The following is a 16702-nucleotide window of genomic DNA, read 5'->3' as shown; positions in this document are numbered from 1 at the left end:
ACATCTTTCTTACTTTTTTAATTTATATGAGATCAGTTGTAGTGTCACCTTTTTAATCTTCATACTGGTTTGTGTTTGCTCTTTTTTCTTACTAGATGTTTTCCAATTTTATTAATCTCTTAAGAACCAGCTTTTCAGGTTTCATTAATTTTATAGAATGTTTACCCCTTGTTTATTTATTGATTTTTCACTCTTTTTTATTTATTTCTTTCAACTTCCATTGGATGTAATTTGCCCTTCTTTTTTCAGCTTCCTGAAGAAGCTTAGGTTATTAATTTGAGACTTTCTTCTTTTCTAATATGAGCATTTAAAGCTATAAACTTTTTCTTAACCAGTTCTCTTTTTCAAAATCTCTAAAGTTTGGTATATTATAATTTCATTTTCATTCCATTCAAAACACTTTCTAGTTTCCCTTATTATTTCTCCTTTGGCCATTGAGTTATTTGAAAGTATATTGTTCAGTTTCTAAACACTTTTGAGTTTTCCAGGTATGTTTTTGTTACCGACTACTCACTAAACTCTGTTATGATTTCAAAATCAGAAATAGAAAGAAAGAGAGAGAGAAGCAGGCTCCCCACTGAGCAGGGAGCATGACACAAGTCTCGATCCCAGGACCCCAAGATCATGACCTGAGCTGAAGGCAGATGCTTTATTGACTGAGCCACCCAGGCACCCCTGTAAGATTCTTATCTCTGGTAACTTTCCTTGTCCTGTAGTCACTTCGATATTATAGCCACACCAGTTTAAATTTCTTTTTAGTGAATCATGCTTTCCTGGTACGTGTTTTTCCATTCCTTATTTATAACCTATCTATATCAATATTTAAAATGCATTTCACACAGCTAACATCTAATTGAGTTGCTTCTTTACCCAGTTTGAAAATCCCTGACTTAATTTATTTTTTAAAAAAGATTTTATTATTTATTTGACAGAGAGAGACACAGCAAGAGGGGGAACACAAGCAGGGGGAGTGAGAGAGGGAGAGGCAGGCTTCCTGCCGAGCAAGGAGCCTGATGCAGGGCATGGGGATCATGACCTGAGCTGAAGGCAGACACTTAACTACTGAACCACCCAGGTGCCCCCAAATCCCTGACTTTAATTGCAGTGTTTAGTCTATTCTTTTTTTTTTCTTTTTTTTTTTTTTAAGATTTTATTTATTTGACAGAGAAGGAGAGAGAGCACAAACGGGGAGCAACAGGCAGAGGGAGAGGGAGAAGCAAGGTCTCCACTGACTGGGGACCCAGACATGGGACTCAATCCCAGGACCCTGGGATCATGACCTGAGGTGAAGGCAGAAAATCAACTGAGCCACCCAGGTGCCCTGGTTAGTCTGTTCTTATTAAATATACTTATTGTCATGGTTGGGCTTGAGTTCATTTTTTTTCTGGTGAATGGCCAATGTAATTCTTATCTTTATTTCTCTGTACCTACTGTGTCTTACTTTTTCCTCAGGCCACATCTTGGATTTTCTTTATTATTGTTTTCAGCAATTTAAGTGTGACATGTATCAGAATAGTTTTTTTATGTTTACCCTTGGTGGAATTCATTGAGCTTCTTAGAGCTATTGATGTATTTTTTTCATCTAATTTGGAAAATTTTAGCAATTCTTCAAATATTTTTTTCCGTCTTTCCTTCCTTCTAGATTCCAGTTATACAAATGGTAGATTTGATGTTATTCCACAGATCACTAAAGTTATGTTTAATTTTTTTTTTTTTAAGCTTTTCCCCCATCTATTCTTTGTATGGATAGTTTCTGTCTTCAAGTGCATTGGGCTTTTCTTTTATGGTGTCCGTTAAGGCCCTGCAGTGACTTTTCCAATTCAGATATTGTATTTCTTTAGTCCTAGAAGTTATTTTCAGTTCTTTCATAGTTTTTGGTTCTCCCATTGTGCTCATATTTTTTTTATATCCTTATCCTTATTCATAATAAGTGTTTTAAAGTTCTTGTCTACTAATTCCCTATTTGTCACTTTTGGGTTTGTTTCTACTGACTTAATTTTTTCCCTGCCTTTTTTTCCCCCCAGGTTCAGTAGATTTTAATTGAATGCTGGACATTTTGTGAATGTTACCTTGTCAATTATTTGAATTTTGCTGTCATTCCTTAGTAAGGATCAAGTTGTTTTTTGGCCATCGGTTAATTTACTTTAAGATCAACTTGTTCTTCTGGAAGCTTGTTTTTAAGCTTTGTTAGGGTTGTTCTAGAATACTCTGTACCCTGGAGATATTTTAGCCTTACTGTTAAAGCATGACTTTGGGGCCTCTACTGAATATCTCGCATGTCCAATGGGGATTTGCCTTCTATTCGATACCCCATCCCACAGATTACAGTCAGCTCAGCTTGCCTGAGTGCTGAAGTCTGTCCCTGCAGCTGAGCAAGGTTCTGTGCTCTTCTTGGGTTTTTCTCTTCCCTGATCAGCAGAAAAATCAGTCGCCAGGGTTATTATAGGATCACCATGTGTGTTTCCACCTCTGAGATCCCAGCTGTGTGCAGCACAGTTATCCAGTGTCTGAAAACTGTTGTTTCTTATATTTTGTCCAGTTTTATAGTGTGTCTTTCGTGACAGGAGGGCTAGTGTGGTGTTAGTTCTCCATCATGACTGGAAGCAGAAATAAACAACGTATCACTTGTTATTATAAGGAAGAAGCATTAGAGCTAGAAAATCTACATGACTTAAGAAATGAGAAAGTGCTTATGGGTTGTAGCTCAGTAGAAGTTGTTACAAGATAGTACACACCAGGGAGGAAATCAAACTATGTATTAGGGATTCAGAGTAGCTCAACGCTTTCTGGGAGAAAAAAATGTAAGACTAATAGAATAATATATGCCGTGTATCCTTTAGTTAAAATATTGTAAGTTAATTTAGTATGCATATACTAAGCACCAAATATAAGTAAGGTATTACACAAGACACTTTTCAATATACTGGTGATTAACTTTTTTTTAAAGTCAGATATTCAACATTTCAAGTAGTTTAGGGAGTGCAGAAATAGAACACGTATTCCCACCCACCATTAGATTAATGAAATTCCTTATGTTTCTTGTCAGACATCGGAGGGCTGCACAATGCCAAGGCAAGGGCAGCATACTTTTCCATAACCCCGGATCCCTAAAGCAGGGCTGTCTTCTAGGATGTGTGGTACTTCCTTCCATAGAATCCAGTTTAATATTATATTACAAAATACATGGGCGTCCATGAGGGATGGTGGTTTGTTAGTGACAGTTTACAGTATTGGCCAGAGAAGAGGACCTTACACACATGCTTGTCGTCCATTCAGTGCAAGTGCAGTTAATTCAGAGTGTCTAGGCACCATTTCTTCCTGCCCAGTTCTAGAAAGTCTCTCTTCTTGTCCTTCATTTTCCTGTGTACCTCTTCTGGCTAATTATGCATCTTCTACTCTTAAGAAAAAGGTAACAACGCTATTACTACACATAAAGCCATGGCTCTTTGCAGTGTCTTTTTATTGAAACGAAATAGATTTCCTTGCCCCTGTAACACTCTAATGCTATTAATATATTACTGGCTATATTGTTACTCAGGTTGCTGCGTGGTTCATCCCACCCATGGTGAACATTGGCTTCCAAACCTGTATGGGTTGTTGCTGTCTTTCACAGATAATGACCAAATATAAGTATGACCCTGAGTGTTCAGGAAAATCTGGATGGTAATTTATATTCTGGTCATATTAAATTTGCCATTTGGAATTTTGTAGCATAAACATAGAGCAGCACATATTCAACCCAATATTTTCTTGAACTCTTGAGGCTATAATCATTTTCTAGAACATGGTCTCTTTTCAGTGTTGACTGCACCCTTGCTTTTTACACTCTGCCACCAGTGGAAAGAAAGGTACTTGCCCTTTATACACAGAAGCTTCTAACTGCCTGTCTCTTGTCGAATTAGATAAAAGCACTGATGTAGAATAATTTCTCAATTACCTATATTGATAGAAGGGAAGAATAGCTACCAGGATCATATAAACAGCAAACAAATTTAAAGTATTTTTTCCCTATTTTCCTTGGACCAGGACCAGCCAATGTCAAGACGGTGAAGTCAGGTTCCTAGATGAGGGTGAGAGACTTGTCCTCACTGACATGTGTCCTCTAGTCACCTGCCAGAAATACCATGATGTGGGGCTGTGCAGTCCTGACCCCAGCCTTCCCTGTACCAGCACTTAGGCCCCTGCCAGGGCAGAGGACAGCACAGTCACTGGACGGGGACAGAGAGGGGAAAGCAAGGGGGATCTGGGACACCAGGGTAAGGACGAGAGGGCCAAGAACCAAGTCAAACACAAGCAGCAGGAGAGGACACCTTTGAGTGGTGCTCCACTGTTTCATTAGACCACTTAAAACACAGAATCTGAGATGGCAACAACCACTGAGCATTAAAGCCCAAAGTGAGACCCAAACACAAGGCTCCGTGTGACTGGTCACACTCCATGAAGTTGGCCCTGCCGTGGGCTTTCATCAGTATGTACTGTCCATCTCACGTGGTCATGTGAAAAGCACCCTAGAATCATGCAGAATGTGATAAAAGGAACGAATTTGTCTGACATACTTTATAATTTGGATAATCTTAACATGGGATATCAAGACTTAATCATTTAGTTAACTAAATTCATTAGTTAACTGTTGACTTCCTGCTCGGGCTAGGGTGTGGAGCTGGAGGACAATGGCCAGGAAAGGCTCTCACTCTTCACTAGGGTCAAAAGGTACATGGGGCGCCTGGGTGGCTCAGTGGGTTAAAGCCTCTGCCTTTGGCTCAGGTCATGATCCCAGGGTCCTGGGATGGAGCTCTCTGCTCAGCGGGGAGCCTGCTTCCTCCTCTCTCTTGTGATCTCTGTCTGTCAAATAAATAAAATCTTAAAAAAAAAAAAAGTACAGATGTTGTCAGATAGATCAATAGTGTGTGCTATGATAGAGATCTAAACAAGAAAGTTAAGAAAACTAGGAGTAAAGAAATTAATTTTGATGGGCCTTGTAGGAATAAAAAAAAAAAAATGACTCCAGCCAGGCTGAGATGGATGGCATAGTATTTCAACTGCCAGAGACTAAGGGGCAGACCTTCCAGGCTGAAAGGACAACATGGGGGGAAAGGCATTGAAAAGGAGGACATGTTGATAGATATGCCTACATGCTGGGATTTTCAGGCCTTCTTCTGTTTTACTAAACATCTCTATTTTCCAGACACTGAGCTAGAGGCAGGGAATATAGGAATATAGAATTAGGATTCAGACAGTCATGTGTGAATCACAATCCATCACTCCCCAGTTGTGTGACTGGAGACACTTTACTGAACCACTCTGAGCCTCAATTTTAGTCATCTGTAAAATAAAAACATCCGTTTTGTAGAATTTGTAGAGAGACTATGAATGAGATAATGTTTGTAAAATATTCCAACTAGCACCCTCAATCCTAGTGAAGGAGACAAGCAAATATAAACAAATAATTGCGATAATATATGCTTTGTGCAAGGCTTCTTGGAAGAGCTAATATTTGACCTGGGGACTGAAGGGTAAGGATGCGTTTTTAAGCCAAAGGGAAGCCGAGAGGAATTTTTCCTAGGGTGAGGTTTGAAAATGAGGAATCCCCTTTATGGTCTGCAGGGGATGGGAGGCAGAGAGTAGCTCTCAAGAAGAGAAGGTTGACCATATGTATGTATCTATAGATAAGGACAAAAAATAACTTTTCATTAACACCCCAAAGTCATTTTTAGCTGATTCACAGAATCAGATTCTTGGGGTGCCTGAGTGGTCCAGTCGTTAAGCCTCTGCCTCGGGCTCAGGTAATGATCCCTGGATCCTGGGATTAAGTTCTGCATCGGGCTCCTTCCCTGCTTGGTGGGAAGCCTGCTTCTCCCTCTCTCTCTGCCCCTGCTTGTGTTCCCTCTGTCGCTGTGTCTGTCTCTGTCAAATAAATAAATAAAACCTTAAAAAAAAAAAAGTATCAGATTCTTCTGCAGAAGAGGTAAGAAACCTTCTTTGCATACAAAGTCGTCCCCCCAGGTAAGATGTATATAAGTTTGCATGAGAGTTTCTGCAGGAGATGTTCTGTATGTTTTCTTCCTTCCAGAAGTCTGGAGTAGGGGGAGATCTGGAGTAGGGAGAGAGAGAGACAAACTCAAGAAATACATTTACTTGTCCCCTCCTCAAATGGAACATTTGCTTAGTTGGCATACATTTGACAAGACATGAAGGCTGTAGGCATCTTCATGGCCTTGGGTGATGTGTGCCACTGCATGCTTGGTGCTTTAAAGTGCTTGTCTTGTTCTGTCTTCTTCCTCCAGACCGAACACTTGCCTTTGCAGACTCAGTTTAAAGAAAGGGAGGTTGGCAGTCTCCAGCACTCTGTAAGTAACGAGGTCCTGCTGTGGGGGTCTGCCCAGGTGGACTTATTATTATACTTACTAAAATATCATTTGATTTCCATGAAAATTGTTTTTTTCACCTCTCTGCTATCTGAACATCCGTAGTATGATTTTGTAAAGTCCTTGAGCTTGCTTGCCCATCTTAGAAGTAATAGAGTTTTATGAAACCAGTAACCAGGCAGAAGGTTAGTACCAGAGACGCCACAGAGCAGCGTCTTGGGGGTTCATTTGATGGTGTCAGCTGTGACAGCATTTCTGATTCTCAGTTATGTTGGGCATATGGTCAAATACCAGTTCATTTCACTGTCTTTTCCCTAATTCCCCAGCACTGAATCCTGAGGTTTCTTTTGGTTTTGTTTTGGCTGTTGGATGTAATTCCACACATCCCCAGCTTGAGGCCTGCCAAGGGACTCCAGAGGTTCACAGCCTTGTTCTTCCCTAGTTTAGCTGATACTGGTTCCAAATTTTGAAACCTGAAATTGACTATATTCCCGTTAGTCATAACTTTCTATTGAGGAGCTGCTGCGACTCTTATTCAGATATTGTAAGCAACTCAGGACTGGAAAATGATAAGTTGTTGGACTTTACCTTGCCTTTCAGTAGCTTGTGGGATAATGAATCAGAGACACGGGAGATAATGAATTCAGTTTCTTGCCTGTTTTTACCAAAGTGCTAGGAAAATGCAAACAGCTGCTCTGCTAATGTAAGTAATATTTGAATTTTTAGAATGGACTAAATAGCAGGCGATTGGACTATGAAGATGAGAGCCCCGTGGGGGAAGATGGGATTCAGCAGATGTACCCCCTTTACAGTCAGATACGCTACCAAGACCGGAGTCCTGGCAAACACCGTCAAAGCAACGAGCCCGAGAGAGCCTACATCAACCCGCGAGAACATTACGTGTGATTTCCCTCTCTTTCCGGTGGATGTCCTGACAAACGTTTCATCTTAGATTGGGGAGAGAAACTGAGGTCAACGGTTATCATTTTATTCCCTCTCATATAAAACAATCCCAGTTTACCTATATCAGAAGTCGTGATGAATGGCTTGGAGCCAAGAGCCAATTTCTTTCCTTCCTTAAGAGTTTCTTAGCCACCAGCTGTGTTTGTGAACTTGACAATAGCTTGTGTGTTTCTGTGATGATAGTGTTTAACCACTAATATTTGTCCTACGACGGCATGTTCGTTAAACGTAGAACATCTGCCCGTGATGGCAGCAGTGATTCTCCAGAAAGAAAGGCCCTTGCTGGGACTGTTAACCTGGCTGGGTCTTAAGAAGGCCAGCCTGTTCATCTGTAACTCAAATGAGCAGAAAAAAGAGTTCAGAATCCATCTCCCTAATTATTTCACTGGGATTTGGCTTTCCCTAACAGCTTAATGCAATTACAGTACCTGTGCAAACAGGAGGCCTGAGGAGAGAGGCAAAATTTGCTTTTTATCCAAAAACAAAAACAACGACAACAAAAAAGCAGTTGAAACCCTCAAGCCTGTTGGTTGCTTTGTAAGTCTTATGATAACTGCATTCTGTGTTCTTTCTTGATCTCTAAGGTCCTGAGGGATACATGTTTTGTGCTGTTCTCTGCCTAGTCTGGATTAGCTGCTTGCTCACCAAGGTTCTGCTCTGTTGATCTCACACTTCCGTTCTTTCCTAGCCAGAATAGCCCGTTTCCCGCCTATTCCATTCTAAAAGCCTTGTCTAAGTGGTGGACAGACTTGAGCCCTGTCCCTCTCTTCTGTAGTATTGTATATGACAAGCTCAGCTTTGCCTTCTGAAATTCCTGTCAAACTAAGGCTCCCCGCTGCACTCTCGCTTCTTCAGACTGCTTCTCATCCAAGTTTTACCTACCTCAGAAAAGCCTGCTGGAAAATCACCATGAAATAACTCCTGCTCTTAAAAGCCAGGTAGAAAATGTGAAAAAAAAAATTTTTTTTAAAGTGCCACTTCAATATGGCCTGTATGCTCAACCCCCATGTTGTCCTTGATCATGTCCTTGATCCCACCCTCTTTTACCTGGTCAAGAACAAGAGTGAAGGGATGCTAAAAATCGAATTGTGTAGTGACTGACTTAGCAGTGCAACATTTTGGTGCCTGCAAACAGCCATCTTGAGTTTTCTCACCCCCTTTGCCAAGGTAGCCTCACTGAGATTGAAGGTAGTGATTATCGTGGTGTGAGCAGAGGAGGGGGCCCGGGTACCCTCGCAAATGTCAATCACTCCCCTCACATCTTAAGGGAAGCATTGTTTTCCTGAGTGTTCGGGAAGGTGAGAGGTATGTCACAGATATGAAAAACACTACGGACTTGCTGTATAGTAGGAAAGAATGGCATAAGTACTAATAAAAGAGTTCACGCTTCCAACCGAAGTTTCGGGGGCGGAGGGGAGCAGGAGAATATGAATACAGACTTCAAATGAGATACCAAAGATACTTTGTGATTCATGTTCCTGCTCTGGTTCCTGCTTGTGTGTTTGTCTCCTTTTTTTCTAGGTGCCACGCTCCTTAAGACAAGTTATCCAAGTTATTCTACAGTAGTCTCACAGTCTGCCCCTGTTGCCCCGGGGACCGACCGTTGTGGGCGAAAAGATGCTTAAACGCTAACTCAGCGCTTTAGCAATTGACAAGACTATCTGGTCACATGGAATTAAAGGGTAAATCCCAAGAACCCTCCTTGCTGTATCACTGTGCTACCTCAGTTAGAGTTTACTGCCCTTTTTTAGTAAGAAGGTGCGGAAAGAACGTATTTGACTTTATCACTTGCAATCCCACCAGTGTAGCTGAAGGTGGAGGAGTCCTCACAATTGTTTCCCAACAAGAGAGAGATGGCTCTGGTCAGAGTTCTCCTTGAGAGCAAAACAGTTTTTGTAAATCCTAGGTGTTACAAAGGAAGAGATGTGGTGCCATGTCACCTCCATTAGAAAGCTTTAAAAAGGCTTTACAGGGAGGGATGGTTTCTAGGCTCCTGCTGGGAAGCAGGTTGCTGAATTAGCATCACAAAAATTCATCTTGGACCTTGGGTAGGGGAGGGGAGTAAAGATTTCTTCATTTTTGCTAGATTTAGAAGTGTTGGGTGGTTTTAAGAGCCTTGGGGCCTGTCTTCAGAGCCCTCCCTACCAAGAAGAACCCACTATAAAATTTTTAACATTTTGATGTAGTTACGGGAAAGAAATTTCAGGGTGTAGACAGCTCTCTTATAGCCACCAACCTCCTAGCTTCTCTGTCAGCTACAATAGTTCTTGAATGAACTAGTAGATTTTATAGCTGTTGGCCCCTTACATGGGTCAGATAGCTATATCCTTGTTTATCCTGGTGTCTCCCATTTGTTCTCTCTGAATACTGAGTGGAACAGAAAGGAGCTTTAAAAGGGTTTGATCAGCCAGTCCCCTCAACCAAAAAAGTGCCACCTGAAATTAGCCTGTGGATCTCTACATTTAGAGCTTAGACGACTTAATGATGGCTATTTAAATTTGGAAGTTAGGCCCTTAAAGGTCAATGAGTGTTACAAGCCACAACTACTAGCTACTCTTCCCATAACTGGTTTACTAAAACACACCGAAACAGAAATAAGTCCCCAGAACGAAACAGAAATAAGTCCCCAGAGTGCTTACCCACTTAACAGTCGCAGCTGATCGTTTGGGGGGGTGGGGGTCGTGCGTGCTCCCTCTCAGACCTGCAGCCGCAGAGTCCTGCAGGGTGTAGGCAGCCCAGGCTCCAGGAGTGTGCATCGTCGCCGTGTCATCGGGCTCTTTGCACACCACACCTCTGCACTGTCTAGGATTGCTCTGACATCATGGGATAGGAATGAGATTAATTCTTCAATGGCAGAAAATTAATTGAGATTATTTCTTCAGTGGCAGGTATTTGCCGCTCTTCTGTGAGGGTTCTCCCATCCTTGGCCTTCTCGTATTTTCTAAGTTTGAAGAAGTCTATGCTTTTTGGACTTGGAACATGAAATTCTTAACCTGCGATAGACCTCCCTGTAACACACACACGGTAGATAGTGAAGAAATAAATGCCCTATAAACTAAATGAACTAGTTGCCTTGTAAATCCTTTATGGCCTCATGTACTCACAAGGACAGCACAATTTCTTTGTCCATCTTTTGAGGATGTATATTATCCTAAATTCTCTTTCACAGTAATCTGAAAGTCACTTTCGTTTTTCATTGTACTCTCTTTCCCTGCACTTAGGCTGGCCTTCTGGTACTCTTCTTTACACACAATAGAAACTTCCTTCAGGCCTCTTATTCCCTGGGGTATCGAGGACAGACAGACGGTATGCCAAGAACCAAAAGAACAAATTCCACTCCCAACTAACCCCTTTCTAGCCATGGAAACTTGGGCAAGTCACCTAACCTCGCCAGGGCCTCAGTTGCCCACTATCCATAAAGCAGAGATTTTACCCAGCCTCTCTGAAATGTGAGGGTTAAACAAGATAATGATGGGAAATTAGAAGTTCTCTTCCAACCGAAAAGGCCTCTGACTCTATTATCATTAAATGTTGAACCTAAACTTCTAGAACCTTTACCAGCCCTGGGAAGAACCAGTGGTAACACGAGAACTTCAATTTGACCCAGTCTAAGTATAGACAAGTCCCAGTGGGACTTGCACTTTCTTTTACGATAACACCGATTTTGTCTTATGGAAAGCTTCATATCTGGAGCTTAGCCTCTTAAGCTTGTCTAAAATTGCAGGTGCCTGTTGCCATAACCAGTGGTTGCCCTTAGTTTGCAAATTACTACTAATAACAGCTACATTAGTGAATTGTTGGTAGAGATGGGATTCCAGGAGAAGCCGCTTACGTGAATCCCCCCACGGACAAGGACCAAACTCCTGTGTCGTCCCCTCTCCGGGAGCCCCTGTGGGGATGGAAAGGCCCACGCTCCTGTGCTGCACACCCACAGATCGTGCCAATCACCAGCCAGCTGTGACTTCTTTACAATCTGCTGCTGGGGGGGCACCTGGGTGGCTCAGCGGGTTAAAGCCTCTGCCTTCAGCTCAGGTCATTAAGTAAATCTTTAAAAAAAAAAAAAAAAAAAAAATCTGCTGCTGGGGAGAGGAGTTAGGGAATACGTTTTCTTGATTGTATTTTAGTGGAGGTCTAAGAAAATACAGAGGAGAAAACCCATAAGAAATGTTCATTAAAATGAAAGGAAGCACATAGACTCATTTTTACTTAGCTTTCAAACTTCTCAAAATGCTCAGAAAGACTTACATCTGTTAGATTAACTGGAGCTGCAGAAACAATCCGGCCCTTAAAGCCACCGCATCCCAGTTGGTTTAGAATAATTTGGGCCCAAACTTCTAACACCTCCGCCTTAGTTCTTTGATACACTGATCGCTGTTTGCTGTGTCCCACCTTTACTGAACTCCCAGGGAGAGGGGGATAGATGGAAGACTGGCTAAATTTGGTAGAAAACCACAGTGAGGTAGAAATGTCGGGGTCCCTGCCAGTGGCTCAGCTGTGTGCTTAGCTGACAAGATTCTTCATCCTTGGACTGTTGCTGACCTTCTAGGAGGACCCGGGACTTTCCGTTCTTCATAAACTAGAAACTGCTATTTGCAAGCCTATTTGACTGTAGACTCTGCCTGGATTAATGTTATGATACCTATAAAAGAATTTACATTTCCTCCATTAAAGAAAATTGTTGTGAACTGGACTTGGCCAGTTTGGTCATTTGCAAGGATTGGGGTGTTCTGGTAGCCTCCAGTAGGTAGAGGTGGGTGAGGGCTGCAGCTCATCCCCCAACCTCACCAGGCGATTCTTTACACTGAAATCAGCTTTTAGACCAATTTCTACATCATTCGTGTTTACAAGCAAGCAGGCATCCTGTAACAAGTCAGCCTGCCCTGTAAGCTTGAAAACGTCCCAGTTCTGTTCTTTTGGGGAATGCAACAGCATCTTACGCAAAAGGTTTATTAGAAGCAAATCCAGTAATATTCCAGAACGTTTAGTGTCAGGCGACCCAGTTCTGTTTAACTGCTAGACACAGAATAGGTTAGTAATCAAGGGATCCGAGGATAGTGGGCTTACTTGAGTCTCCTATCCTACGGATGGGAGGGCTGGAGAGACCTGCAGTATTGGGCCAGTCCATGTACCTTTAATGCTAGTAATTTGGCCTTTGAAAATAATCATTTATTCACAAAGTCTCTGGAGTTAAGCTACAGATAAAAGGCTGGTGGTAGAAGCCTCTAAAGAGACTTGAGTTTTTCAAATGCTCACAGCCTTGGGAGGACGTTATCCCCTCCCCCCATCCCCAGCGGGATTCTTCAAATGTTAACTAACCACTTCCAGAGTGTTTACTAGGACTAATTAAAGATTGCCAAAATAATTTCAGTTACATAGAATGTAACAGAATTTGCTCAGGATTCCTCAGGATATCACACCTGCTGACATTTCTCCTTAGTGAGGACCTTTCCTTTCTTGGGGGGAAAGGGGCAGGGACGATATGTGTGAGAGACAGAGGGGAGCAGCATCCACTTAAAAATTTTTTTTAAAAAATTTTCCATTCACACGCACAAAAGAACCCTCACATCTGCAAACATTTCACTCTTTCAGGTGCATTTTATCATATTTGCTTTAACATTATCTCTCCAAAAAAAGTTTAGGGGTAGGAAAAGAAAGGTTCTATTTACCTTGATGGTCAAAATACATAAAACATTAGGGTTATTTCTACTGCATTTTCATTACCAAGTTAGTAATGCTCAAGTTTCAGTTTGACTGTGGCGCCGAGTAATCTAAAATGAAAAGGAATGCCGAAACCTCAGATGACACTATGTACTGTTTTATCATCCAGTATCAACTGAGAGCATGATGTGGGAGTTCCTTCCACATCCAAGGGAGAAGGGAAGCTGCCATGGATAAAGAAAAGGATTTTCCATATCATCACTTGGGAATAACTCCCTTCCATTGGTCTACTCCCAAGAATTTTCTAATCCATGTTTGGGGTCTAAGGCCGTGATATGTGTCAAGTTACCTCCCTCCCTGCACTAAAAAGAACTAGCTATATTCTGTATTCTTTACCAAACAGTTGCCCTCTTGAGGTTTTCCCCAGCAGGATCCTTGGTGTCATAGCCTGAACTGGTTGTATGTACCATTATGACATGGGATTGAACTGTGACACCTAGAGCGAAAGCCTCCCTGGGAATCCAGAACATCAGATTTCCTACACTGGCTTAGAACTCTGACCCATCCTGCTACAACTATGTCCAATGGCCATGAAGAGATGTTTTGTGAGTCTCCTCCAGAGGTTAGGAATGTACCCCAAACATCCCTAAAGTCCCATAATAACTCACAATAGATCTATGAAGCCCGGGGTCAAGTGATGGGATGTCACTGTTTTGGCTTCTAACAATGGTTCCAATAACGACCAGTATTCTTCCTTAGCCCGCCCTAGCACGTTGATCAGGCTAATTTAAATTCCTCTCTCAAGACATGTTGATAAGCTCGGTGTCCCTCATATTTTGACTACAGACAGCAGTATTTTGCCCTCAATGCGTTGGTTTGCACTTCCCCACACTGTGGCTCAGTAATGCCTCTGCTTTTTCCCGCGGTCTTGTGAGAACTTACTGCGTATTCAATACCCAGAAGAGCATTTGTCATCTTAGGTTTCGTTGTGTACTTGAAATTCCAAGTCCTTTGTAAAAAAAAAAAAAAAAAAAATGTTAAGTAGCTGGTGTGGCTACTGGATCCCTGGATTATTCCACTTGTCCGTGCAGGAAAGTTCTGTTTATCCTCTATCTTCTGTTTCTACTCCTAAGCCAGTGCTTTAAGACATAACATCTGTTCCAGCCTGTTCCCTCTCTATGTGGTCTTAACATCTTCACTTCTGTAGTCCTCAGTCTTACCTGTAACTTTGTACTCTGTACCTCACGGGACTTTATGGAGGGACAAATAAGATACTTCAGGGTTGTCTTCAAGTGAGGTCCTACTTTTAAAGTGATCTTATAAAAGCCCCGGGGTTTAGAAATGAGAAACTCTATAGCTATAATTCTTTTCCTATTCTTGTTTTGTTATTTTTAAATCTGAAAAGTGATCTCTGTCTGAATAGGCTTCCTCTGGTTTTAACTTTCTTCCCATTAACCCTTTTTACACTGAAGTTGTCCATTCTCTTATCCATTCTCTGAACTTTTTATTTACAGAGCCAAAACTAATTCTCTCACAGCAGATCCCACCTACGTTTACTCCCACCATTCAACGAATTGTAGTACATAAGCAAACATTTGGCTCTGTGTGTAAGTCAGAAGCTAGTGAGACTTCACTCTGGCCCTGAGAAGATCTGATCATGTGCCTCGGTTTCCCTGCATAAACAGGTTAATTCTGCTATTTCACAGCACCTGCGGGTCGTGAGTCTTGGCTAGTAAGTGCTGGAAAGCATCTTGCAAATGTGTCCCGTACTACATAAACATGTAACGAATAATCTGGAGAGTCTTCAAGTAGAAAATGTATTCTTGTGCAGCTCAGTTCAGAATACTAATCTACCCATTGTTTTCAAATAAATGTTTTACTAACCTGTTTTTCCCCTTTTTTCTTTTAAAAATATTTTTAGTAAAAATTAGTTTCTGGGAATTTAAACTATGTATAGAAAGAAACCAATAGTATATATTCTTACTTGTCAAAAAATGCTCAAGTTGTATTGTAAGTGTTAAAACTAAAAGGGTTGCATAACATTGTAGTGGGGGAAGGAGGATGACTTTAGCTCAAATGTGGCAAAATATAGAAATACAAAAATTAGTTTTGATTTTGAGATTGTATTATAAATAGTAGAGTTAATGTGGTTGTTATAGATATTCTTTATTTTTAAGTTACCAGAAATTATCTTTTATTTTTGAACTGTGTGGTTCTTGACATGTTTTGAATAAAGTTTTTATCAACTAAAGTTTTCATTTACCTTATTATCAATAAATCAGTTATGTTTAAAATACATATAAAAAGTGATAACCTAATTACATGACTGTAAAATTCAGGATTTGAAAACATCTTTAATTAAAATGGTAAATTTCTATACTGGGATCCATTTTAAAAAAAGATTTTAAAAATAGCAACAGAAGTACCTTCTTAAGGCATATTGGAAATGTTTTTGAAACATGATCAGTTACACGTTATTATAAGTGGTTGTGAAAATATTTCAGTGAAGCTAAATTTATTCCACTTAAAGAATTCTTCATTCCTTATTAATCCTTAGGTATTAAAATATCCTTTCTTTTATGTAATATTACTACTATTAGATAATAACTTCAAAATTTTTTTAAATTTTATTTATTTATTTGAAAGAGAGTGAGAGAACATGAGAGGGTGAAGGGCTAAGGGGGGAGAGTAGACTACCCGATGTGCAGGGACTCCAACACAGGGCTCGATCCCAGAACAGTGGGATCATGACCTGAGCCAAAGGCAGAGGCTTAACTGACTGAGCCACACAGGCACCCAAGTAACTTTTAAGATTATTGCTTACCCAAAATAAATTGGTTATCTATCATAGATCCCTGAATTTTGTTTTGGGAATGGATGCTCACTGGTCTTTGAAATGTGAAAGTCTGGGAACCACTTTAAAAAATTGTTTTATTGAGATACCATAAAATTCATCCTTTTAAAGTATAAAACTCAGTGTTTTAATTATTAATTTTTTGAAGGATTTTATTTATTTATTTGACAGAGAGCATAAGCAGGGGGAGCAGGAGAGGGAGGAGCAGGCTCCCCAATGAGCAGGGAGCCCAAGGCAGGGCTCAACAGGCCCCTGGGATGATGACCTGAACCAAAGGCAGATGCTTAATGGCTAAGCCACCCAGGCACCCCTACTTATTTATTTATTCATTCATTTATTTATAAAATTTATTTATATGAGAGAGAGAGCACCAGTAGTGGAAAGGGCAGAGAAAGAGGAAGAGAGAATCCTCAAGCAGACTCCCCACTGAGCACGGAGCCTGAAGTGGCTCCATCCAAGGACCCTGAGATCATGACCTAAGCCAAAATCAAGAGCCGGCCACTTAGCCAACTGCCTCCCAGGTGCCTCTCAGTGGTGTTTTTTTGTTTGTTTGTTTTTGTTTTTGTTTTTTAGTATATTCCCAGGGTTAGGTAATCATCACCATAGTCAATGTTAGAATAGTTTCATCGTCCCCAAAAGAAACCCACTCCCATCCACTCTCCCCACCCGACCCCTGCCCTCACCAGACTACTTTCTGTCTCTGTGGATTTGCCTCTTCTGTACATTTCATGTAAATGGAATCATATACCATGTGGCACTTTGTGTCTGGCTTCTTTCACTTGGCATGGTTTTAAGGTTCATCTGTGCTTTGTATCATTTATCATTCACTTCTTTTTATTGCTGAATAATATTCCAGGGATGT

The 16702-nt window shown here is 41.0% G+C and overlaps 1 protein-coding gene across 3 annotated transcripts in view; it reads left to right on the top strand.

The window, feature by feature from the left end:
- NECTIN3 (nectin cell adhesion molecule 3) overlaps positions 1 to 11463 on the top strand; it is a 126804-nt gene extending 115341 nt beyond the window's left edge. The window contains exons 8-10 of one of the 3 annotated variants that reach the window (XR_006817975.1): positions 6285 to 6347; positions 7092 to 9010; positions 10217 to 11463. Coding sequence is in view for 1 of the 3 variants with exons in the window: in XM_046001667.1 (XP_045857623.1) it covers positions 6285 to 6347; positions 7092 to 7271 (243 nt within the window). In the remaining 2 variants the exon portion in view is untranslated. Of the gene's footprint in view, positions 1 to 6284; positions 6348 to 7091 lie in introns of all 3 variants that reach the window. The other 2 variants (XR_006817976.1, XM_046001667.1) reach the window with 2 other exon arrangements.
- The last annotated feature ends 5239 nt before the right edge of the window (positions 11464 to 16702 follow it).

This window comes from Meles meles, chromosome 4 (assembly GCF_922984935.1).
Source record: "Meles meles chromosome 4, mMelMel3.1 paternal haplotype, whole genome shotgun sequence".
NCBI lineage: Eukaryota > Metazoa > Chordata > Mammalia > Carnivora > Mustelidae > Meles > Meles meles.
This window is presented reverse-complemented; position numbering and strand designations above follow the sequence as displayed.